Source organism: Oreochromis niloticus, linkage group LG11 (assembly GCF_001858045.2).
Source record: "Oreochromis niloticus isolate F11D_XX linkage group LG11, O_niloticus_UMD_NMBU, whole genome shotgun sequence".
Classification (NCBI taxonomy): Eukaryota; Metazoa; Chordata; class Actinopteri; order Cichliformes; family Cichlidae; genus Oreochromis; species Oreochromis niloticus.
The window spans coordinates 16,909,220-16,933,305 of record NC_031976.2 but is presented as its reverse complement, the minus strand read 5'-3'; the positions used below and the strand labels follow the sequence as shown (position 1 = coordinate 16,933,305).

Here is a 24,086-nt window from a genome sequence, read left to right as displayed (position 1 = left end):
TGCTTTCCCACTGATAATGTCGACCTATATCTCATTTCATTATCAAAATATGAATGCAGAAAACAACTTATTTCCCTCTACTGAATATTTAAAGGATGATTTGTGATACTGAGAAACACAATAGTTATTAAAATAACATTATTTTTGCTATACCTTTGATGAGAAGTATCGCAGCAGTGTTGAAAGATAAAGATAAGCTCATGCTGACTGATTTATAGCTTTTAATCGAGTGATTACTGCCTTAGACCACTTTGCACAATTAAAGGCGTCAGTAGGCTCCAATCTTTTTCCCCTCTTTCATGTGTTACAGTGAAGTTGTCAGGCAGTGGATAAACATTGGAAATATTTCTCAGAAATTTTGATCCATATCCTCCTGAACCGAGGAAAAAAGAATCTAATCATTGAACTTTTTTCCTAAGACTTCCTTCCTCTTTGGAGCTAAGAGAAGCCACCCAAACCACACAAGCTATCAATGGGAAGCCCAGGATGTCCTCTATTTAGTAGATCAGGCCTTAACAGGGTAGCTCAAATAGGACATAAATGAATAGGCTGTTTCTCAGGAGGACATTGACGTGATTGCATCACACAGTTGCTACACATTTGTTGGTTGCACATCCATTATGTAAAACCCAAAGGTGCTCTGTTGGAGCGATCTGGTGACTGTGGAGGTCATCTAATTCACTGTCATGTTTAATAAAGCTGTTTGAGATTATTTGAGATTTTTGACTTTGACTCACAGGTAGATGGAGTAAACAAAAAACTGGCTGATGACCAAAGTACAAAAAAAGAACTAAAGGAAAAAAAGAAACTGCACCTAAACTGAGAACTAATACTAGGCAAGGGAGAGCTGGAGCTGGGAAATAAGAGGGGAAAATGAACTGACACTCTGAAAAAGACAAAGGAGAAGACAATAACTATATATACTCAAAAGGGTGATTACAGCAGTGAAGATAACAAATAGAACAGAATAGAGAATAACAGACCAGAGAAAGGAAGCAAAATTTAAGACAATGAAAAAGGAACACAACCTCCAAAATAAAAAAGGAAGTGACAGAACTAAATAGGGAAACTGCAGACATGTTAATGGACCTTACAGAGGATGAAACACCGGGAAAAGAGCTAAACTCTAAACCAACTGAGAACTAGGAGCAAACCTAAACACACTAAAGAACACATGAAGTGAATATAAACCTTTAACAAACCAGGGATCACAAAGGATAAATAAAAAATAATAATAAAATAAATAATAACAAAAATATATTTAAAAAGAATAAATAATTAAGTAAATAAAACTAAAACTAAAAAAAATAAAATAAAATAAAATCTTCTTTATTGTCTAAGCCTCCCTTTGTTCTTTGTCACATTCTACCTCAAAGCTGTGTTTTCTCTGATCCTTCCTGGATTGTTAGTTCCTGGCTCCTGCTTTTGTATTGTTTTTGTATAGTAATTCCTGCAACACAGTAATTCATGACAGAAATTTAGATGAATAATTGGTAATCTTAAGTAACTAAAACATATGAATACAAAAAAAACTCCAAATTCAGAGTCCTGAAAAAACAGTAAGATAAAATCACTTACATAGGATACACATGTGCATCGTTTATCATAGCTCCTCCATGAAGCCTGCTCTGTCTTCTAGATGAATTTTGACATCCTGTAAGATGCCAAAATGAAATAATTTTCAGGTCTTAAGAGACAGAGGAAAAATGAGAAACAGAAATGAGAAATCCCAGCCTTCTTCCATTCTGTAAAATGATTAATAAACTGGCTGAGAGTCAACATATCTTTATTCCCAGGTCTATATTAGATCATTGAGATTATTGATTGTTTTACTCTTATTGAAGTTAAGAACAAGAACATAACTGACAGATTAGAACTTTCCATTAGAAGTCATCATCTTTATTGTTGTCTTTTTCATTTTAAAAGTCTTTGGAGGTGAATGAGGAGCAGTACCTGGATTGAGGAGAAGAGGAGTGCAGGCTGAGCAGGTGAAAGAGCAGGGAGGGATTGACTAAAAGGAATGGTGCTTGGGAGGTTGTGCACAGCAGGTAGGTGCTTTGTCATGAAGCATGATGAGTGTGTAAACGGGAATTGGTAGATTCCTGATGAGTGAGCTGGGTGACACTCGAGGAACATGGAAACACATGTTAGCAAAGTGAAGATCAAAAAGAACAATTTAGAGAATTTAATGTATATTTAACGACTGTGGGTGAGTTATTGTAAAGGAACAGTTACAATAAGGGTTGTAAATGTATACAACCAACAAAAGCACATGTCTAAAATCATGTAAATATGTGAATTAATCACTTGTTTGTCCACTTTAACAAGTCCAATGACAGTGGGCAGCTGGAGTCACATTGAAGGGATGATATTGAAAAGATTGCTTTTATCACCTCTTGCTACAGTTATATACAGTGGGATGCAAAAGTTCGGGCAACCTTGTTAATAGTCATGATTTTCCTGTATAAATCGTTGGTTGTTACAATGAAAAATGTCAGTTAAATATATCATATAGGAGACACACACAGTGATATTTGAGAAGTGAAATGAAGTTTATTGGATTTACAGAAAGTGTGCAATAATTGGTTAAACAAAATCAGGCAGGTGCATAAATTTGGGCACCACAAAAAAAGAAATGAAATCAATATTTAGTAGATCCACCTTTTGCAAAAATTACAGCCTCTAAACACTTCCTGTAAGTTCCAATGAGAGTCTGGATTGTGGCTGAAGGTATTTTGGACCTTTTGTCTTCACAAAACATCTCTAGTTCATTCAGGTTTGATGGCCTCTGGGCATGGACAGCTCTCTTTAACTCACACCACAGATTTTCAACAATATTCAGGTCTGGGGACTGAGATGGCCATTCCAGAACATTGTACTTGTTCCTCTGCATGAATGCCTTAGTGGATTTTGAGCAGTGTTTCGGGTCGTTGTCTTGTTGAAAGATCCAGCCCCGGCACAGCTTCAGCTTTGTCACTGATTCCTGGATATTGGTCTCCAGAATCTGCTGATACTGAGTGGAATCCATGTGTGCCTCAACTTTGACAAGATTCCCAGTCCCTGCACTGGTCACACAGCCCCACTCACTGTAGGTAGCAGGTGTTTTTCTTGGAATGCTGTGTTCTTTTTCCTCCATGCATAACGCCCCTTGTTATGCCCAAATAACTCAATTTTAGTTTCAACAGTCCACAGCACCTTATTCCAGAATGAAGCTGGCTTGTCTAAATGTGCTTTAGCATATTTCAAGCGGCTCTGTTTGTGCTGTGTGTGGAGAAAAGGCTTCCTCTGCATCACTCTCGCATACAGCATCTCCTTGTGTAAAGTGCGCCGAATGGTTGAACGATGCACAGTGACTCCATCTGCTGCAAGATGACGTTGTAGGTCTTTGGTGCTGGTCTGTGGGTTGACTCTGACTGTTCTCACCACACTGTAAAATCTAATTAGTTCCCAGAACTCAAAAAAATTATGGAAACTCGTTGCCTCAAAAAAATTGAGTAAAGCTTAGCTAAAAATGACTAAGTTAGGTCAACTTATTTACTTTGAGTACTCTGTACAAGCTCATTTGTTCCCAGAACTCAAAAAAATTGGATCAAGTTTACATAAGATGACCAAGTTAGGGCAACTTACTCATTTTGAGTACACTGTACAGCCTTGTTAGTTCCCAGAACTCAAAAAAATTATGGAAACTCGTTGCCTCAAAAAAACTAAGTAAAGCTTACTTAAGATGACTGTTAGGACAACTTATACATTGCAAGTCTGCAGTATTAACAATAACTTGATATTTCTGACTGTACAATACTAATTGTTTACCTACTGACAAACATGTTAAGTTCAACTAAATGAAAAAACAATTTGTGGTAACCTGAATATGATTAAAAATAATTAACAACACTTTTTGTAATGATGTTAAAATGAGCCCAACTTTTATTTTCAAACACAACAAAGTATAACAGCCAACATACTGGACATGTTCTGCTGAACAACAAACAATTATATTGCCATCACTGTTATAATCTTACAATGAAACAAAGTCTCAGATGTAATTATTCTGAAAATAAGTTTAGGCCTACCACAGTTTGTTTTGTACTTACATTACTTATATAATCAAAATAAAATATTTGTTGTTCTGTCACAAGTGCAGTCTCTAATTTAAACAACACATTTGTTTTCCATTCCAACACATGAGCTGCAATGTTGTATTACTTTAAGGATGCTTGTTTCCAGTCCAGGCATTACTGCCTGAATGACTGTCATGGATCGAGGTGATCCAAATGTAGGTGCAGAAGAAAGTCTTTAACTTCCCTTAAGTACAGTGGCAGTGGATGTGGGTTGGAGATGCAATGAGCTTGAACCTGCAGGCGACCATCTTCACTGACCACACCATCTGTGACGGAGGACTCATCTCTCCTGTTGTCCTGCGAGCAAACAATCATATATTTTGGAACATGAACTTAATTGCTTTCTTAAAACATTTTTTTCTGCATTTGGTATAGAACAGACTCCAATTTAGACAATCTCAGGCTCCCTCCCCACCAGAGGGGTGACATTCAATGTCCCAATTGTCAGTCTGCATAGTGACCACCACCCAGCATACAATAATGTCATGAAAGCATCATTTTAAAAAGGGCTATGCAAACATGGCCAATAACTTTCATTCTAATGATGTGCAAAATGATTTTGGGCACAAAACAAATTTTGCTGTTAGAAAACTTGCAGACTTCACTATATACAGTGTAGACCCTCTAAACTAAGTTTGGGGGATGTGATCTTTCAAGAAATGCAGACCAAACTGTTGTTGTTTGTTTACTTACACAGCATGTCTTGCAGAATTAACTGTGCTCACCAGCAACAGCATAGTGCAGTCATATCTCAAGTCTAATAACAGAAGACAGGAAAAGATCAGTAAAGAAACAACTTCCCCAAACCAAAGCACAAATAAAACAATAAGTAAAACAGGCTGATCTAAAGTATGATTAAAGTTCAGCCTGATTAATATAAATGTCACTGACAGTTGCTAATATATTGGAAAACCAAAATACTTACTGATGTCTTTCTGTCCAACAGCAGGAGTGCTGGTCCCGAGCCTCAAAGACAGTAAGAAGCAAACAGAGGGAGAAAAAACAGAACATTGATTTGATCCTTAATGGCTGTGCAATCATTGTAACATAGAGTTTGCTTATGTTGTTAAATAAAGGCTAGATTTGACATTAATAGATGCCACAGATGTTCTAAAGCTGCCACAAAGCATGAAAGAAAAAAAAATAGACGTCTCCGAAAACGTCGGAGCATTTTTGCAAATATGTGATGTCTTGATAAATCGAGCAGATATTTGAAATTTACACAGCTACATTCTCGCCTGAAAATATCTTAAAAGTTTATTTTGTGACCCAGAAAAAGTAATAAGTTTTTCAGCGGCGCTCCTCCGCCATTGCCGCGCTTACAAGTACGCACAGGCTCCGACAACCGTGGCCGACAAATGCGATCCTCCTTTTCCCCAGACTACCCTTTCTGGGTCACAAAATAACCTTTTAAGATATTTTCAGGCGAGAATGTAGCTATGTAATGCTCAAATATCTACTTAATTTATCAAAATATCACATATTTGCAAAAGTGCTTCCACGTTTTCGGAGAGCTCTGTTATCCACCCCCCACATCCCACACCTACCCCACCCCTAACGGCTGCACCTCCCGAAGAATTTTGTCTGGGCTCTTATCTCACTTATTTATTTCAAACAATCAACAGAAAATTTCACCACATAGTTTTATTTAAGGTTTTTAAGGCTGTGGTGTTAATTTTTAAGTAACATGAGCCCAGCGGCAGCAGCAACGCTAGGCTAACGCTAACTAGCTAGCAAGATTTTAAACCTGGTGCTAAACTAAGAGAAGCCACAAATCAGTTTGAATAAGAGTAAACATTTACTCACCAAGTCAGTGTATCAGAAAGATCCACAGCAATGACAACAATAATATCTTGAGCTGACGCTTCTCCAGGTTTGCGCAACATATTCCATAAAAAATGCACCGCGAACATGCGGACTGATCCGAGAGGGAGGAGGACGGTAGTCACGTGGCATTTTCAAAACACATCTTTCATCCTTCCGCACTGAGAAGCAAAACTTCCGGCTTACTTAGTTTTTGTAAGTTAAGACAACTCAAATAAATGGAGTTTATCAGCGTTTTTGCATAAAAAGTACTGGTAACTTATTTAAATTGAGTTCTAATAACAAATTGATAAAAATTGAGTTCAGCCTATTTAATATTTTTAATTAAACACAATATTAGATTTTACAGTGCATTCGTCGCTTCTGTCTATCCGAGATTTTTCTTGGTCTGCCACTTCGAGCCTTAACTTGAACTGAGCCTGTGGTCTTCCATTTTCTCACTATGTTCCTAACTGTGGAAACAGACAGCTTAAATCTCTGAGACACCTTTCTGTATCCTTCCCCTAAACCATGATGGTGAACAATCTTTGTCTTCAGGTCATTTGAGAGTTGTTTTGAGACCCACATGTTGCTACTCTTCAGAGAAAATTAAAAGAGGGGGGAAACCTACAGTTGACCCCCTTAAATACTCTTTCTCATTATTGGATTCACCTGTGTAGTAGGTCAGGGGTCACTGAGCTTACCAAGCCAATTTGAGTTCCAATAATTAGTTCTAAAGGTTTTAGAATCAATAAAATGACAACAGTGCCCAAATTTATGCACCTGCCTGATTTTGTTTAAACAATTATTGCACACTTTCTGTAAATCCAATAAACTTCATTTCACTTCTCAAATATCACTGTGTGTGACTCCTATATGATATATTTAACTGACATTTTTTGTTGTAACAACCAACGATTTATACAGGGAAATAATGACTATTAACAAGGTTGCCCAAACTTTTGCATCCCGCTGTATTTTAAATACTTTTGTAAAATCAATCAATTTCACATTAGCATTCAAACTAATGCCTTGCATGACACAAAACTGGTATAGTTTACTTTTAGCATAATTCTCATAATTATGGGTAGATTTGTGTAACAGAACTGAGAATGACTGGGTTTAGGTCAAATATACTGTTGTCCCCGAGCCTGCCAATGTGTCTTTCACATCACTGTGAGTTAATTTTGGAACACTCCTCTTTGTAGAAATGTTTGAATTTGGCAACACTGGAGATTTTTTGGGGCACAAACAACCTGTTCAAGATATCTCAGGTTAAGTAAGGTAAAGTTATGTATATCATGTAGGATTGAATTGCTTTTCTCCCTTAACAGATGATAGCATTATTTAAAAACTACTTTTTGTATTTATTCAGGTTATCTTTGTCTACTGTTGAAATTTGTTTGCTGATCTGAAACATTTAAGTATTACAAATAAGCTAGAAGCTAAGAAATCAGAAAGTTGGCGAATGCTTTTTTCATTGCACTGTATATATCTAACCAGCAGAAGGAGTCTTTACGCTTTAGTTTTACTGATATAGTGCAGCAGTCTTGAGAAGAAGACATGAGCACAGACAGGCTGATTTGCAGCTTTTAATGATGTAACTGCAGCAACATGCTTGGGTACAAATCAACCAGTAAATCCCCATCTTTTTGTCACTGTAAGTGTATTCTGGTCAAGAAGTCAGGCAGCTGGTAAATAAGTGGAGTCTGATAAGCTATTTTATACAATAAAAGTCAGTTACTACTAGTATCATTTACATATTTTCCTCTTTTTTCTTCACTCTTCCATCTTTTTAAAATTAGTTTAGTTGCTTTATGCATCATAAAGAAACGCACTTTTGGTCTGAGTCTCATAGAAATCAGGTGTCAAAGACTTATTCAGTTAATAAAACGGAGAAAGGCAAAGGTCAACCCTCTGACATCTAAGTCAACATCAGCGATGACTTAACTCTAGCTCTGAATCCTAACCCCGACCTTCATGATTTATAGAAAAAACATAATCTTTCTTCATTTCTTTCTTTGTCCACTGATTGAGAACTGGTTAAGAAAATGGATGGATGGATTATCATGTAAATGTCCCACTCAAAGTTAAACTGCAAACTCACATAGAATCAACTCCTTTGTAGCTCCAGGGATATCAATACAATATACCTCAAATTGAGCTGTAGGTGGCAGGGGAGTAATTTTTGTTGATTAGAATCAATGAATGTTTTTCTTACACAGATTCGAAGCAAAATTCAATACCTATTATTTATTACTTACTTTATATACCAAATGAAATACTATTCCCTTAAAAGAGAATAGTCCAGTGAGTGCGCTTCATTATCAGTATTATTATCATTATTATTATCATTATTATTATTAATATGGTTTGTATAACTGTGTCATGTTGTCATGAAGCTGCAGTTACATTCAGTTCCAAAAAATATGCTCTACCTTTACCTTAAACTATTATTATATTGTCAATTTATAACTGTTTCATGGGCTATGAGCTCATGTGGTCTGGAGCTTTGGCAGAGCTTGTGTGAGCCAACAGGGTAACTTTTACACCTGGTAGCCTTAATGTCACTATTATTAAACCTCCTGCTAGTGAGGAGACTTTCCTTTTGGGTCTTCAAGACGAGCAGTGTAATGCCATCCTGCTATCATGTCGGAGGGCGAGCAGCAGCTGCTCCATCTTCTTCTGGACCACTGAGTGTTTGGCTCAAAGTACTCACAGACACATTTCATATAGCACTCTATATAGATACACATTTTTTTTTTAAGTTTGCTGGTTAGCTTCTACATTTTTATTTCAAGGAGTATTTAGTGACATTCTCTTGCCATGAAGACATTATAGTTTTGTTTTTCATGGACTGGGAAAGGACTCAATGACTTAAAGAACATATGCACATGTTTCAGGGTTAAGCAGAAATGCGTTGTAATGAGTTGTAATACAACATCAGTAGAAGTGTTGTAAAAAAATTCTCCATTTCAATTCTGATCATAAGTTAAAAGGAACAGAAAATCAGATTTCACCATACTCGCTCAAAGGGTCAAATTTTGGTAATTATTAGAGTGATTTAAGTTTCCTTTAAATCCCAAATGCAGGGCAGATGTAAGAAGGCTGATGATGTTGATGATGATGATGATGATGATGATGATCTGAAGCTGTTAAGAATGTACAGTCCAGAAAAAAGGTATGAGATTCTGGACACAGATGGTTAACTGCTGTCGGACCCTAAATAAATTGTCCTCTGTTGTTACGTTGTTACAGATACTGTTTCAACTGCTATTCCTTGAGAAGTTGACTCATTGGTTACATTTCCACAAGGAGTTTGTTTTTTGTTTTTTCGTGAAAATATTGTGCAGACACAAGAAAAGGACAGTTGGCTTTCAGCTTAAGAAGTAGTTTATCAAGATTGCAAAGCCGGATGCTGATAAGAGCCCCATACTGCGTCACTGAAAAGAAATAGAAAGATTCTCATTTTAAATGTTGTGCAAACTTCCTGTAGATCTAGTTCTTCATAAGGGGTGACATATCATCCATAAACTGTTTCATTAATCTGCAGTAAATTCATCCACAAAAAAGAGCTTTGCTAAATTACTAAATAACATACTTAGTATCTGATGTATCTGCACTTATGTGCTTATGTGTATCTGCACTTATGTGCAGATATGCACTTATGTGCACTTATGTGCACTTATGTGCAGATACATCAGGTATTTTTCTATAAACCTGAAGAAAACAATCACTAATCATGAACATAAAGTGTTTTTTATGTTTCTTGCAAATAAAAACAAAAACAAAATAAACACCCAAGGCATAGGGACAATAAGTTGGAAAGTGATTATTTTGCTTTTATTTACTGAATTATATTATATGCTACTGATTATGGAAACAGGTTGGTTTTCCTCAGAATATTTCATGACTTGATACTTACCAAACCCAAGGTTGCAACAGAAAGATAATGGTGTTAAATAGCAAAACAGCCAGCTATCAGCTGTGTAACGCTTTGGCCCTCTCACAAGAATATATATGTTCTAATGTTACATGTCTTTTGCTTTCAGAAAGATAATACTGTATTCTTGATGCAATATGTTGCAGTCCAAATTTAGCAATTTGTGTGAGGGCATTGCAAACCCTCACGCTGCCAACCATCATAGAATGCTCTCTCATGTTTTAACTTTTACAAAACTTCCTGTGGTTTTGCATGTTTATCAGCAGTGACATACACCCCACACAAGTCTCAGCTAAGCTGTCAGAGTTGGATCAGACATTCTTCTGCAGAGGATTCATCAACAGCCAACAAGACAGCTTCACAAGGTATTTACTTCATTTTTCACCAAGCATGAAAGATTTCCCAGGAATATTTCTCTAAATATGTATACGTGCAAAGAAAAAACAGGAAATTCATTTTTTTAAACTGTCACATGATGTAAAAACACAAATTTAGTGTTATTTCACAGGACTAGTGCTAGTTTTCAAGAACAAGGGTGATGTGCAAAGCTGTATCTAAACTATAAAGGGATAAAGTTGTTGCCATGCCATGAGGATATGTGAAAGAGTTGCTGAAGTCAGGTTAAGAAGGGAGGTGATGATCAATGAGCAGCATTATGGCTTCATGCCAAGAAAGAGCACTGCAGATGTAATGTTTGCCTTGAGAATGTAGATGCAAAGTATAAAGAAGGTCAGAATTCATACGGGAGCGGAAGAGGAGTATGTGATGGTAGTGCTGGACATGTATGAGGACCAGTGTTGGTCAAGTTACTTGAAAACAGTAATCAGTAACTAATTACTGATTACTTCCCCCAAAAAGTAATCCTGTTACTTTACTGATTACTTATTTTTAAGTAATTAATTACTTAGTTACTTTTTAAAAACACGATTTACAACCTGAATAGGTGATAAAGCGATAGATCTTTCAGCCCAATTCTACTTTTTCTGCATAATCCATCATACAAAATGTAATCAAATGGAAAAGTCTCTTTTTAAAACTTGTTTTATTAGTTTTAATCTTTTAACTTTATGCATCAAGCAAAAATTAAATTATATGCAGCATTCTCTGACTGGAAGAAATTTGTTTAACATTTAAACCTATTTTCTGCACATTCCAGCAGATAAAATAAAATATTTTTTTTGTGTTTACACTCAGTCTTTCAAATAGATGCAAGTAAAACACAGCAGAAAATAAGTAAAATCAAAGACTAGCGGTCCTGTTGCTCTATTTTCACCTGTAAAGCAGGAGTGGGGTAGGCGGAGGTTTACCCTGGTGCAGGTGTGCCACAGCGGTCAGTGGAAGAATCCGCAAGTGTCTCTGTGAATTTCACATTATGTCATAGCGCACTCGGTGCTTGCTTGGAAGTTTAGGGGTTTTTCGCTGTAAAAAGAAGTTTTCTTCCCACGCACAACGGACACTAATGTTTTTGTCACTTTTTATGGAATCAAACTCAAAGTAAGGTCAGTACTTCCATGCTTTAAACGCTGCACGCTCATACTCTCTCCCGCACTCCATATATTATCCATTGTTGATCTGCACACAGCTGTTGTCACGACGTTGCACTCGCTTAGGTCACTGTCATGAGACATTCTGGCAAAAAACTCAAGGTTTTAGTAACGCAGTAATGCAGCGTTTCTACGGGAAAGTAACGGTAACCTAATTACCGTTTTTGCAATAGTAATCCCTTACTTTACTCATTACCTGAAAAAAGTAATCGGATTACAGTAATGCCTTACAAGTAACCTCTTCTTGTTTGTAGCATTAGGTTGACAGATGAGGTCAGCAAGGAGTCTTTGTGGACTATGATGATGACTATGATGACATTGTGTTCTTTAGTGAGAGGACCGAGCAGGTGGAAGAGAACCTGAAGAGGTGACGGTATTCACAGAGTAGCAGGGAAATCTAGAGAAATTTTGTTAGCGTGGCATGTGAGTGACATAGGATTCAGATGGGGTGGCAAAAACAATACCATTTTGAGTACATAAATTAGAAATGAGTACTTCAGAGGAACACCTCAGGTGAACATTAGAGGCAAGACTGTGATGATTTTGACATGTGACATGTGAGGGATAATGGATATATATTGGACAAAGGAAGTGTAAGATGGGGGAAAAAAACAAATCACTTTAAAGACGATCACTTTTTGGCACAACACCTGTTGCTAGGGGGCAAAACAATCGAATGAGTGCTGCTGTTTGACTGAGAAGAATAAAGTAGTGGTGGTAAGCCAATCACACGACCAATTCAAGATGACAAAGCAACAAGGTGATATATACCAGTTTTTAAATTATTTTGAAAGGCCACGCAAAAACAAAGTCATGATAAACAATATATATGCGTGTTTTTTCCTGAATAGTTTCGTCACGTTTACTGTCTAAGGACAGCGCTAGCAAGCACTCTCTGCTTATGACCAAAAAATACAAAAAACTAAACAAAAAACAGCCCTTTCGTGTTGGTGGAAAAATGCACCATGTCGACCAACCAAAAATGATATGGCAACATGACATTTGGTTGTTTAGGAGTGACGGAGAGAGAGCAGGAGAGAGATAGAAGGAAAGACAGCAGAAAAAGAGAGAGAGAGTTATGAGATGTGAGAGATTTGTGACGTTTAGCGTGTTTGGAGTGTGTAGTTAATGTCTTGTCTTGTGCAGTTAGTGTGAAGTGTTGTGGATAGTTTTGTGTTGTGTGTCAGAACAATGAGGCGACTGCTGTCTCCAGGCAGAAAGCAGGAGTGATACATCTCCTGCTGTCAGACCTGCAGGTATCAGGCTGTGATGTTCTCCTTTATAGTGAACAGAAATATTTGGTGTGGCACAAGTAATTTGTGTGACATCTTATTGAATGCAGAACACCTGATTGTTATGTAAATCAGTGGTCCCCAACCCCCGGGCCTCGGAGCAGTACCGGTCCGTGAGTCGTTTGGTACCGGGCCGCGAGAGTCGAGGCTCAGGTGTGAAATGTATGGTTTTCAGCGTTAGTTTGTTATCGTTTTTATCGTTAACTCGGTTTTCCTGGGTCTTTTCACGTGTGTTATGAATAAATCTTCTTTTTTTCGGTACCGGCACTAGTTTTATTTTGTTGTATTTATCCGCGACACCTTATTGCCGGTCCGTGAAAATATTGTCGGGCATAAACCGGTCCGTGGCGCAAAAAAGGTTGGGGACCGCTGATGTAAATAGTTTGAAATGGTTATTAAGGGTTAGGGGGTAAAAGGTAAATGGGTGCAAATAACGTTGTTGTTTGCAAAACTTGTGCATATGATTTTAAAATTGACAATTTATATTTGCATTGAAAGTTATGAAATATGATTCATTAAACATGATTGTGGTTGTTACAGTAAAAAATATATAACTTTTTCTACTTGGATTTTGTGTTTTTTGTCTGATTTTAGATCAATTGTGTTAATACAGTATGTCAAAATGAAAACATAACTGTAAATTCAGACACGTGAGATTGTGCTGTAAAGGATGATACCAAACAAGACAAAGTAAATAGTTTTTAAAGGTGAAATGTAGAGGAAACATCAAAAGTAGTTAAAAATGGCCAATTATATGGACCCCAGAGGGTTAAAGGGTGCAGGAGATAGAAGAAGAAAAACTAAATCACACTTTACAACTTTACTTACAACACTTGATTACAGAAAAAGTGTGCTTTTTTGAGGATTTCAAATTTTAAGATAATGCCCTTTCATGTTTGTCTAATTGTCTGGGAGCTATGTTGACACACTGTCTTAGACTGAATGTCACCATAGCTTCAGTTTCAGTTTCCTATTAACTTTGACTGGGAGCTGAACCTTTTACTTATTTTTTTTCTTTGCAGGTCTAAAGTCAGTGAGGGAGATGGCCACTAACTCTTTCAATCCAATCAATACAACTGCTGCACCTGATGGAAATGGCTCTGAGAATAGTGGCAGTAATGGTGGGCTCAACATCATGTCTCTTATAATTTATTCCCTGGCCTTTGTCCTCGGTGTGCTCGGGAATGGAGTGGTTATCTGGGTGACCGGCTTCAAAATGAAGAAAACTGTTAACACAGTTTGGTACCTCAACCTTGCTGTGGCTGACTTCCTCTTCACTGCATTTTTGCCCCTGAGTGTGACTTACACAGCTTTGGATTTCCACTGGCATTTTGGCAACTTCATGTGCAAGCTGAACACCACCATCAGCTTTCTGAACATGTTTGCCAGTGTCTACATTCTGGTGGTGATCAGTGTGGACAGATGTGTGTCTGTGGTGTGGCCCGTCTGTGCTCAGAACCACCGAAATGTACGCAAGGCATCCTATGTGAGTCTGTGTGTTTGGGTGGTGGCTTTGATTCTCAGTGCTCCATACTTCATCTTCAGGGACACTGAAAAAGACTCTGACAAAATCTTCTGCTTCGACAACTATGCTCTTTCTGATGACTATGAAACACCATCTGTGACACAGTTATGGCAATTTCGTTATCAGGCCATGATTATCACACGCTTCCTCCTAGGATTTGTTGTGCCCTTCACTGTCATTGTCTCGTGTTATGCTGTCATAATTCATCGTCTCAGAAGAAACCGCACACTGGCCAATCAGTCAAGTCGCCCCTTTAAGATCATTGCTGCCATTATCATCACTTTCTTTCTGTGCTGGGCTCCCTTTCACATCATGAGTCTAATTGAGATGGCAAGTCACATGCCAGAATATTCAAGTAAAATATTAAAAGGTATCATTCCAATTGGGATGCCAATAGCCACCAGTCTGGCCTTTCTCAACAGCTGCTTGAATCCACTGCTGTATGTGTTCATGGGCCAAGATTTTAAACATAAAGTCCGCAAATCCATCCTGAATGTGCTGGAGAGTGCCTTCCAGGAAGAGGAGACACGCAGTCACACTTACACAAAGTCAGTGGACACCAGTCAGAGCCAAGAGTTCAGATTTGAATACTGAGGTATAAGACACCAAATAATTAAGCTGTAAAGCATATGTCAAATTGCTTATGGGCATTTTACTACCTTAAGTATGATTCAGATATGTAACTGATGCAGTTGCACTATGCAGACTTGCTGTTGGTATCTTTGATTCACAGCTGTGCATTCAGGCTGCTTGTTTTTGAAATGCAAAGGAATTGTAAAATTCCTTTTCACTATATTTCATCATTATTATATTCTTACTCTCATCTGCTTTGTATAATATTCTTCTAAAATTTTAACAAAATGAACTCTTTGTAAAAGCTTCTATGTCTATGTAAAGAATATAATATATATACATTTTTTCAACTTTTTCACTTCTTCTCAGCTATGGTGGCATCAATAAAAGATGACAATGATGATCATTCTTTCATACCATCATTTAAATTTTGAGAGTGTATTTGGACTTAACTGTTTCTCCACTTATACATCCTGTAATCACCACATGTGGGCTCAAAATAATTTTTTATTGTACTGTATATCTATAAATAAATCCTCATATGTGTATCAATTAATCCAACATCTAATAAGAAACATTTAATGACAGCAGCTTATCACGATCAAAAAACAAGTAACAGAAAATACTGATTATTATAAGATCAACCAGTTTCCATACTAAAACGTCATTGCACCGCCAAACATGAATGAGTTGCAATTTCTAATAACTAAATTAAGAAAATCAGACAAAATGCGCTTTGTTTCTCTTTTGTGTTGACTAGACAGGAAGTGGTTAAATCATCTGTCATTTATAAGCATAATTATTTTTGGTACACTTTTTATGCCAAAGCTATTTATTAAAAGTAGGCAAACAAGTGAAATAGAGGGTGAATTAAGAGAATACAGTGTTTATAAGATGACATGTAATTATCCTGTGTAAATAAATAAACACACAGCACAAACAAATACATAAGATTCATGAAACATGTGTTTTGGAAAGTTTTGTTTTCAGCACAGTTTTGTGTTCAGCCACACAGTTGCACCTGAAAGCGAATACAAATGCATATTCTCAGAGACATTTATTCAGATTAAGATCAAATCTAGTCAAATAAACATAAATATAAATGGAATAAAATGAACCTTGAATATATTAATTCACTTTGTAGTTGTTAGGTTTTTGTAATGTTGATTGTCATTTATGCTTAGGAATATTTAACCATATATGCTTAGAGGTGTATAATCGATTGTGTAGTGATAGGAGGTTTGATCCTTAATAGTCTACAACAGCATTGTGTGCATTCCAGAGTGTTCTGGCTTTCACACCCACACTCTGGGAGCATGGGAGAGGTCGTACCTTGTCTTACTGTTTTATGGTAGGATAAACGTATCTATATCTGTTTTAGTCTAAGTGCCTTTTGTTTAGATGAACTGCTGGCCTGGAAGTCCAGCAGGTTTAGGGAAGTCATATATGGGGCCACACACACACACACACACACACACACACATACATACACACACACACAAACACACACAGGATATTCTTTGTTCACATGCATACCTATGTAAGATGTCATATGTTAATGAACCTATGCATATTCATGTAACCACAATAAAAGAGCAGTGTTACGGGGGAGCGGACGAGAGCAACTGGGGTCAAGCGAAGGAACGGCGCCTGTCCAGTTCTCTCCCGTGCACGTGAAACATAAAGAATGTTGCCTACTCGTGTCTTGCTTGCTGTGTAATTACATTGCCTTCAATGTTCCAGCGAATAGGGTTAAGCTATAAACCTATCAGTAGTAACTCCCCGTATTTGTATTATAATTTGCCTTTAGATACATTTGCAATAACTTTGAACATTTTACATGTTTAATTAACCTCATAACTTGACATTATTGCTGCTCTTATTCACTTTTAGTTATTTATTTTTGGGGCATTACTACTCATTACTACTGTAATTTGGCATAGTTTAGTGCCTTAATCTGGATCACTATTCGTGTTGTTTTAGCACTGGGGGCTCATGTCGACAAAATTCATTTTCTTCGTAACTTCAACAGTATTTGACATCAAGTAGTGATTTGGGGGTAATTAATTGAGTATAACTACACTACATTCATACTGTTTGTCTTATATTGTTATATCTTATATTATATCTTACATAAACTGCAGGCCTCAAGAAAATGATGGAGACCAATGTTCCCTCTAAGCTGCGCACGTGCGCAATTGCGCACTGCTGGCACGGTCTCTGTGCACAGAAAATCTGCGTTGCGCACAAAAAAAGATCTAACCTGAATTGAAATTAAAATTAAAACTTTAACAATTCTTTTTTGCAGTGTTAGTCAGTAAGTGACTGGCTGCTCCTGTATGGGATTAGAACGATGCCACCTTATCCTATAGTCCAGCCAATAATGCGAATCACATTCGTATATACGCAGCCAATCAACGTCGTTGACAGGCTATGACAGCGTCCTTATGTGCCGACACCGGCGTTTTAGCTAGCAAAGCGGCGTGGCTGATGAGGAGTGAAGCCACATTAATGACAACGTGTACAACCATTGGAGATGTGAGCAGGACAGACGGAACAATTGACGGAAAAAGTGTGGACTTTATACCAGTTTTTAAATTGTGTTGATAGGCCACGTAAAACCAGAGTTATGATAAAAATATCTGCAATGTTTGGTTTGCAGGTCACAAACAAGATTTGTTTTAATTTTCATTGTAAGTGGGCTAAAGCAGTTAATTAAAAGTAGTCTAACATAAATGTAAATGCTGCAATTTGATTATTTTAATAAACCATGTAACTTGGATGGATTAGATGCTGACGTGACCACAGTGCACACGTCTGCTGTTACTCATAGTGGTCCAAGGGACCGCTCAGGGAGTTTGTGTGTTCGCTCAGACACATGAAAAATTAGAGGGAGCATTGATGGTACATGTTTGCTAGTGTCTACATTCTGGTGGTGATTAAAAATGTATGTAAAGGTTGTGTCTCTGGGTGTTTGGGGGGTGGTTTTTATGATCGGCTTTCCATATTCCATCATCATAGACACAGAGCAAGCGTGTGAGAATGAAAGCAAAACTCTCTGCTTAAACAGCTACGCTATTTCTGATGACTATAATGCAGAATCTCCCAATACACAGCGACAATTTCATCATCCACCTGTCATCATCGCCGACTTCCTTGTGCTTTTTGCAGTCCCATCCACTATCATTGTCTCCTCTTATGTTGTCAGAATCAAAACAATCATCTCAAAAGGAACCACTGGCCACCCAGTTGAGTCGTTCCTTCAAGACCATTGCTGTTATCAGCTTTTTTTTCTGTGCTGGGCTCCCATTCATATTATGGATCCAATTGTGATAGCTAAAAAAAACGGATACTTCAAATTGTATCATTGGCATTCCTTTGGCCACCAATACGGCCTTTCTCAACAGCTGCCTGAATCCACTGCTGCATGTGTTTGTGGACTAAGATTTTAAGAAAGAAGCCTGGAAATCCATTATGAATGTATTCAAGACTGTCCTCCAGGAGGAGGAGAAGAAACACTCTCACATTTACAATAAGTCCATCCATCCATCCATCCATCTTCATCCGCTTTATCCGAGGCCGGGTCGCGGGGGCAGCAGCCTAAGCAGAGAAGCCCAGACCTCCCTCTCCCCAGCCACCTCCTCCAGCTTATCCGGGGGAACACCAAGGCGTTCCCAGGCCAGCCGAGAGATATAATCTCTCCAGCGTGTCCTGGGTCTGCCCCGGGGCCTCCTCCCGGTGGGACATGCCCGGAACACCTCACCCAGGAGGCGCCCAGGAGGCATCCTTGTCAGATGCCCGAACCACCTCAACTGGCTCCTTTCGATGTAGAGGAGCAGCGGCTCTACTCTGAGCCCCTCCCGGATGGCCGAACTTCTCACCCTATCTCTAAGGGAGAGGCCAGCCACCCTTCGGAGGAAGCTCATTTCTGCCGCTTGTATCCGCGATCTCGTTCTTTCGGTCACTACCCACAGCTCGTGGCCATAGGTGAGGGTAGGGACGTAGATCGACCAGTAAATTGAGAGCTTCGCTTTTACACTCAGCTCCCTCTTCACCACGACGGACCGGTGCAGCGTCCGCATCACTGCAGCCGCAGCACCAATCCGTCTATCGATCTCCGGCTCCCATCACTCGCGAACAAGACCCCGAGATACTTGAACTCCTCCACTTGGGGCAGGAACTCATCCCCGACCCAGAGTGGGCACTCCACCCTTTTCCGGCTGAGAACCATGGCCTCAGATTTGGAGGTGCTGATCCTCATTCCCGCTGCTTCACACTCGGCTGCGAACCGTTCCAGTGCGAGCTGGAGGCCTTCACCTGATGAAGCCAACAGAACCACATCATCCGCAAAAAGCAGAGATGAGATTCTGAGGCCACCAAAGCGAAAGCCCTCCACCACTTGGCTGCACCTAGAAATCCTGTCCATAAAAATTATGAACAGAACCGGTGACAAAGGGCAGCCCTGGCGGAGCCCATCACCCACCGGGAACGAGTCCGACTTATTGCCGGCAATGCGAACCAAACTCTTGCAACGGTTGTATAGGGATCGAATGGCCCGTAGCAATGGGCCAGACACCCCATACTCCCGCAACACCTCCCACAGGACACCCCGAGGGACACGGTCGAATGCCTTCTCCAAGTCCACAAAACACATGTAGACTGGTTGGGCAAACTCCCATGCACCCTCAAGTATCCTTGAGAGGATAAAGAGCTGGTCCAGTGTTCCGCGACCAGGACGAAAACCGTATTGTTCCTCCTGTATCCGAGGTTCGACTAGCGGACAAACTCTCCTTTCCAGCACCCTGGCATAGACTTTCCCAGGGAGGCTGAGGAGTGTGATCCCCCTGTAGTTGGAACACACCCTCCGGTCTCCCTTCTTAAAGATGGGGACCACCACCCCGGTCTGCCAATCCAGGGGTACTGCCCCTGATCTCCACGCAACATTGTAGAGGCGTGTCAACCAGGACAGCCCTACAACGTCCAGAGCCTTCAGGAACTCGGGGCGGACCTCATCAATAAGTCAGTAAACACAAATACAACTCAGTTTTAAATGCTAATGTTCAAGGGTTGCAATGACTTAAAGAAACAAAGAAACAAAAGAAATATTACTCCAGAGGAAATCTTTCTAAACCTGTGTTGTTTGAATTGTATAAAAATATAACTGTTCTTATAATGTTAATTAGATGGCAGTAGCAAAAGTTGCTCATGTCTCTTTGACTCACAGTTGCAGTTTGTGCTATGTTTGTACGATTATGGAACTAAAAGTGGTTGTAAAATGCCACTTCCTGGAAAATAGAATGAGTCAGTAATTTCAAAATAAGTATTACATTTGTTTCTGGTCGACTTTGTGTAACACAACACTTGGACATGTGACTGGTCCCACAAATGCCACATTAGGTAAGAGAGGTGGGCATTTAAACTATTAACTATGTAATAAAGATAACACATTCAGTCAAATATTTATTATGACTGGAATACCACTGAGTTCTTTGTAAGACCATCCTGTGAGTGTTCACATTTTTTCTTACTTATTTAGCATAACAGCAGTCTGGCATATTCCCTGTTAATATATGACATAAGAGTTATAGTTGTTGTGTTTTATTGTGTTTAACATTTGCAGCTTTGTATAATTATTTATTCTTTATTTTTACGTATTATTATATACTGTATAACTTATATTCAATTGCACTCTTCTCACCTTAGTCTCTTCCACCATTGTTAATTGTGCCTAAAATGCCATTTAGTTTTAGTCTTAATTTAGGCATCTTAAAAAAAGAGAGAGAGAAAGTATTTTGCATATTTGCTTGCATATGTTAGTATTTAGTTTTACTAAAAATGTAATTAATATATTTTTTGTTTTGTTCAGTATCTGATCCCATCTTTTATGATCACAACAACATTTGACTTTGTTTCCTGTTTTAGATGTTTATCAGGCATTCAGTATCATAATCATTTATGTTTGTTTATATTTTCTTTTTTCATTAGAGATTACTGAAAACAAACTGCCTTGGCTCCATCATGATAAGGGTCTATGCCCTGGAGCCTTTGCTTGTATTTCTGTTATCTTTTCTTCTGTCTGGGAACTTCAGATAAAAAATTGGCTCATAGCTAAATCTGGTACATTTAAAGCAATGTTTATTAAAGTGCATTGTCCCTGTTACAAATAAAGAATTAAGGTTATAAAGTCTATATAGTGTCCACTTCTATCATATCTTGAATGTTTGATTTATAATCAGAAAAAATATTATAGAAGGGGTGTGTGAGAACAGATTTCTGTGTGTGATGTCAGACCGCAAAATCTGCAGGAAGCCTCATGTTAGAAATCTAAAAACAAAAATAGCAAAGAGCATCCCAGTTTTGGGAAAAACAAGGCACATTCTGGACCAGTAATCATTGGATATTTAAAACCGTTCAATACAGTAAATGTGTACGAATGACCGGCAATAATTCAGTCACTGAGATTATCCATGAAACTAGCTAAGTAATTCCTACATGTGTGTAGATTAAAGAAAATTATTTTACCTGGACATGATTGTCTCTGATGAGCCTAAGGTACAAAACATGTCGGCGACAACGATAAATTTTTTCTAGTTTGTTTTTCAACAAACAGACGGTTGAAGCTATGTTCAGCTTACTGCACCTTAAGTAGTTAAGTTCTTTAGGCTCTGTTACTGTAACCCTCAACTGTGATGAGTTTAGTATACCAGGGATATATTTCCTTTTCTCTAATAGTGGCAGTCAGGATAAGCAGTCACATTAAGCTGGTTATTCATTTGCTAAGTTAACCTGGGGTTTCCCCTGGATGTTACATGAGTCAAATGAATCACAATTATAGATAAGTGTACCAGGGTTTGTGCCAAAAAGTGTTCAGCTGCCAAATAGTGATTTCTGTTTGTTTTTATCTGTAATATATTTGCTTATATTCGTAGACTAGTCAGCTGTATTTATTAAAGGGTTATGTAAAATTAAAAATACCTGTTTTGCAAGTATCTTTATGACTTGGCGTTTTTGTACATGCATTGTAAACAATCCCGTCCGCGTTGGCCACTAAAAATATGTTTATCCTCCTAAGACCCAGCAATAAATTTTTGTCTTATCTCAGGGACATACGTCGGAGACCTTTACATCAAGCAGCATTTATGCAATCTATATGAGTAATGCTGTAGTGTCAAGGGGTCATCCTGGGCTTTCTATTTATGCCACATTTGTGGGGGTGTGGACAAACAGACCACATGGACTTTCTTTTCAAAATGATGGGGATTGTAACTTCCACATTTTATGGCCACAATGTAGGTTAAGTGATACTTTTTTGCAGATATATATGATTATATTGCTAAAACTGTCTTCAACAATTCAATTTCTAATACACTGAAACTGAAACTTCTTATTTATGTAGTATGAAAGATGAAACCAGGACAGTGCTGCCCACAGTCAAACAGGTGGTTGTCTAATTACATCACAAGGAAAACAAGAAAGCAGAGCACACAAACCAGAGGAAGGGTCTCATTTCTGAAGATAGCATGAACACCATACAGAAACTGAATTTAAATTGCTCTTTAGCATGAGACATGAAAACAGGAAAAAGCTGCCCACAACCACCAAACCAAATGACCTTGATGTCTCTGATTAGGAAAGAAATAATAAAGCCTGTTTGAGATAAGGCTGCCACAAAAAAACAAAAAGCCGCCATAAAGGGAATAACAAACCCACACTTCTTATGGCAGCCTGAGTCCCCAGGACAGTTCTGGGCAAAGTCCCACACACAGCTGCTCTAGCCAGGCAACTTTACAAGCAGACAGCTCAGTGAGCTGTCTGAAGCAATTCACCGCAAACAAATGCTGTGGGCAACCCCTGTGAGCAAAACACTAGAAGTGAACACCACTGATAGAGCCCTAAAAAATAATCATGATATTCGGAAATCATATATTATATATTTTATTGGGTTCACTACTTATTCTGGAAAGTAAAAACCACAGTGATTTAGAGGTTATTAAAATGTGTTCAAGTCTGGCAAATTACTTATCTCATAAATCATAACACACCACTCTCACTTTTATTTACTTGGAATCAGATTGACACCAAAAATTGTGGAATTGCATACCACTAACAGCTACTTTATTTTACACTCCCCTGATAACAGCAGACACACTGTCACACACCAGTCAGCCAAGAACATTGACAAAGGTTTAATGGAAGACACAAACATTTATGCAGAGAAGGCAGTGAACAACCTGCCCACCAGCTGAAATTATTTCACACAGCTTAAGAAACAGCTTAATAAAGAGGACAGCATTTGTGCAGAGATCCAGTGGCGTGTCTAGAAAATTTTTGTTGGGGGGGCCAGGTAGGGGCACAGATTTGGAGAAGGGTGGCAGATGTGATTGGCAGATAATGTTAAAAAAAATTTCTACCAACCGTTAACCATAATTCAGTAACCCTATAAACCTAATAACCAAATGCGCTTTTAACTCTTATTAGAATGAGATTTTAACCACTACGGTGCAAGGTTTTTAGATACTGCGTTGATAAAGTACAAGAGATACAATCAGTGCTTTGTCAGTGTTTATTCAGCATTCAAGGACAGCAATATTTGCATAGTATTTTTACTGACATATAGTGCACATATGTTTTGGGCAAAAACATTTTTGAATATTAAAATACGAACATTTTTAACATACATTTGGCAAATTAGCCAATGCAAAACTTTATCTGCCAATTAAAAAAAGAAGATAATCTTCTCACAAACTGGTGTTTGATTTTGAAACAGGAAAAAAGTGGGGAAACAACCGAAAAGACTAACATTTGAATAAAACCTGAAAGCAAGTAAATACTTTCTATGCTGCCTTATGGTAAACTTTGGTAATATTGATGTATAAAGAACAACACTGGCTGATGATGAAATACAGTCAGCTGGCACGGTGACACTGTCAGTATTAACCTGCAGGGCTGGACTGGGACAAAAAATTGGGCATTTTGACTACAGACCGGCCCACCAGGTATTAAATCCATAAAGCCTTTGAATGAAAACAAACGCTGTTGTGACAGTGATGTACACTGTCCTTTTGGTATATGTATGATTTCTATACATTTTACGTCAGATAAAGACTTTCATCCATTCAGATAATTATTTAATAAAAGCGAGATATTTTAAATGAGAATAAGAAGAGTATTTCCTTGTCCCCCCCTTTCCCTGTTAATGCCCTACCTGGCCCCCTGGCAAAACTTTGCTAGACCCGCCCCTGCACAGTTACCAGCTGTCAGCTACATAGAAAAGGATCCTGGTGTTAT

At 38.3% G+C, this 24,086-nt stretch overlaps 1 protein-coding gene and 1 long non-coding RNA gene across 2 annotated transcripts; one reads left to right on the top strand and one right to left on the bottom strand.

The window, feature by feature from the left end:
• Positions 1–272: 272 nt before the first annotated feature.
• On the bottom strand, positions 273–2,065 carry LOC112848159 (uncharacterized). Its single transcript, XR_003222113.1, has 3 exons — positions 1,954–2,065; positions 1,579–1,654; positions 273–1,450 (listed from the first exon to the last, which is right to left on the bottom strand). It is a non-coding gene; the product is annotated as an uncharacterized LOC112848159 (long non-coding RNA).
• On the top strand, positions 1,947–16,039 carry LOC100709210 (chemokine-like receptor 1). Its single transcript, XM_005463442.4, has 3 exons — positions 1,947–2,048; positions 10,128–10,229; positions 13,723–16,039. Exons 1-3 carry the CDS (start codon positions 2,021–2,023, stop codon positions 14,817–14,819), a joined length of 1,227 nt encoding a protein of 408 aa, XP_005463499.2. The 5' UTR covers positions 1,947–2,020; the 3' UTR covers positions 14,820–16,039.
• The last annotated feature ends 8,047 nt before the right edge of the window (positions 16,040–24,086 follow it).

Bases quoted from the DNA above. Each gene is read 5' to 3' on its own strand.
- LOC100709210 (XM_005463442.4), top strand. From the start codon at position 2,021: ATGGTGCTTGGGAGGTTGTGCACAGCAG. The intron at 2,049-10,127 runs GTAGGTGCTTTG...CATGTTTATCAG, and splicing joins TGGGAGGTTGTGCACAGCAG to CAGTGACATACACCCCACAC. The intron at 10,230-13,722 runs GTATTTACTTCA...TTTTCTTTGCAG, and splicing joins CAACAAGACAGCTTCACAAG to GTCTAAAGTCAGTGAGGGAG.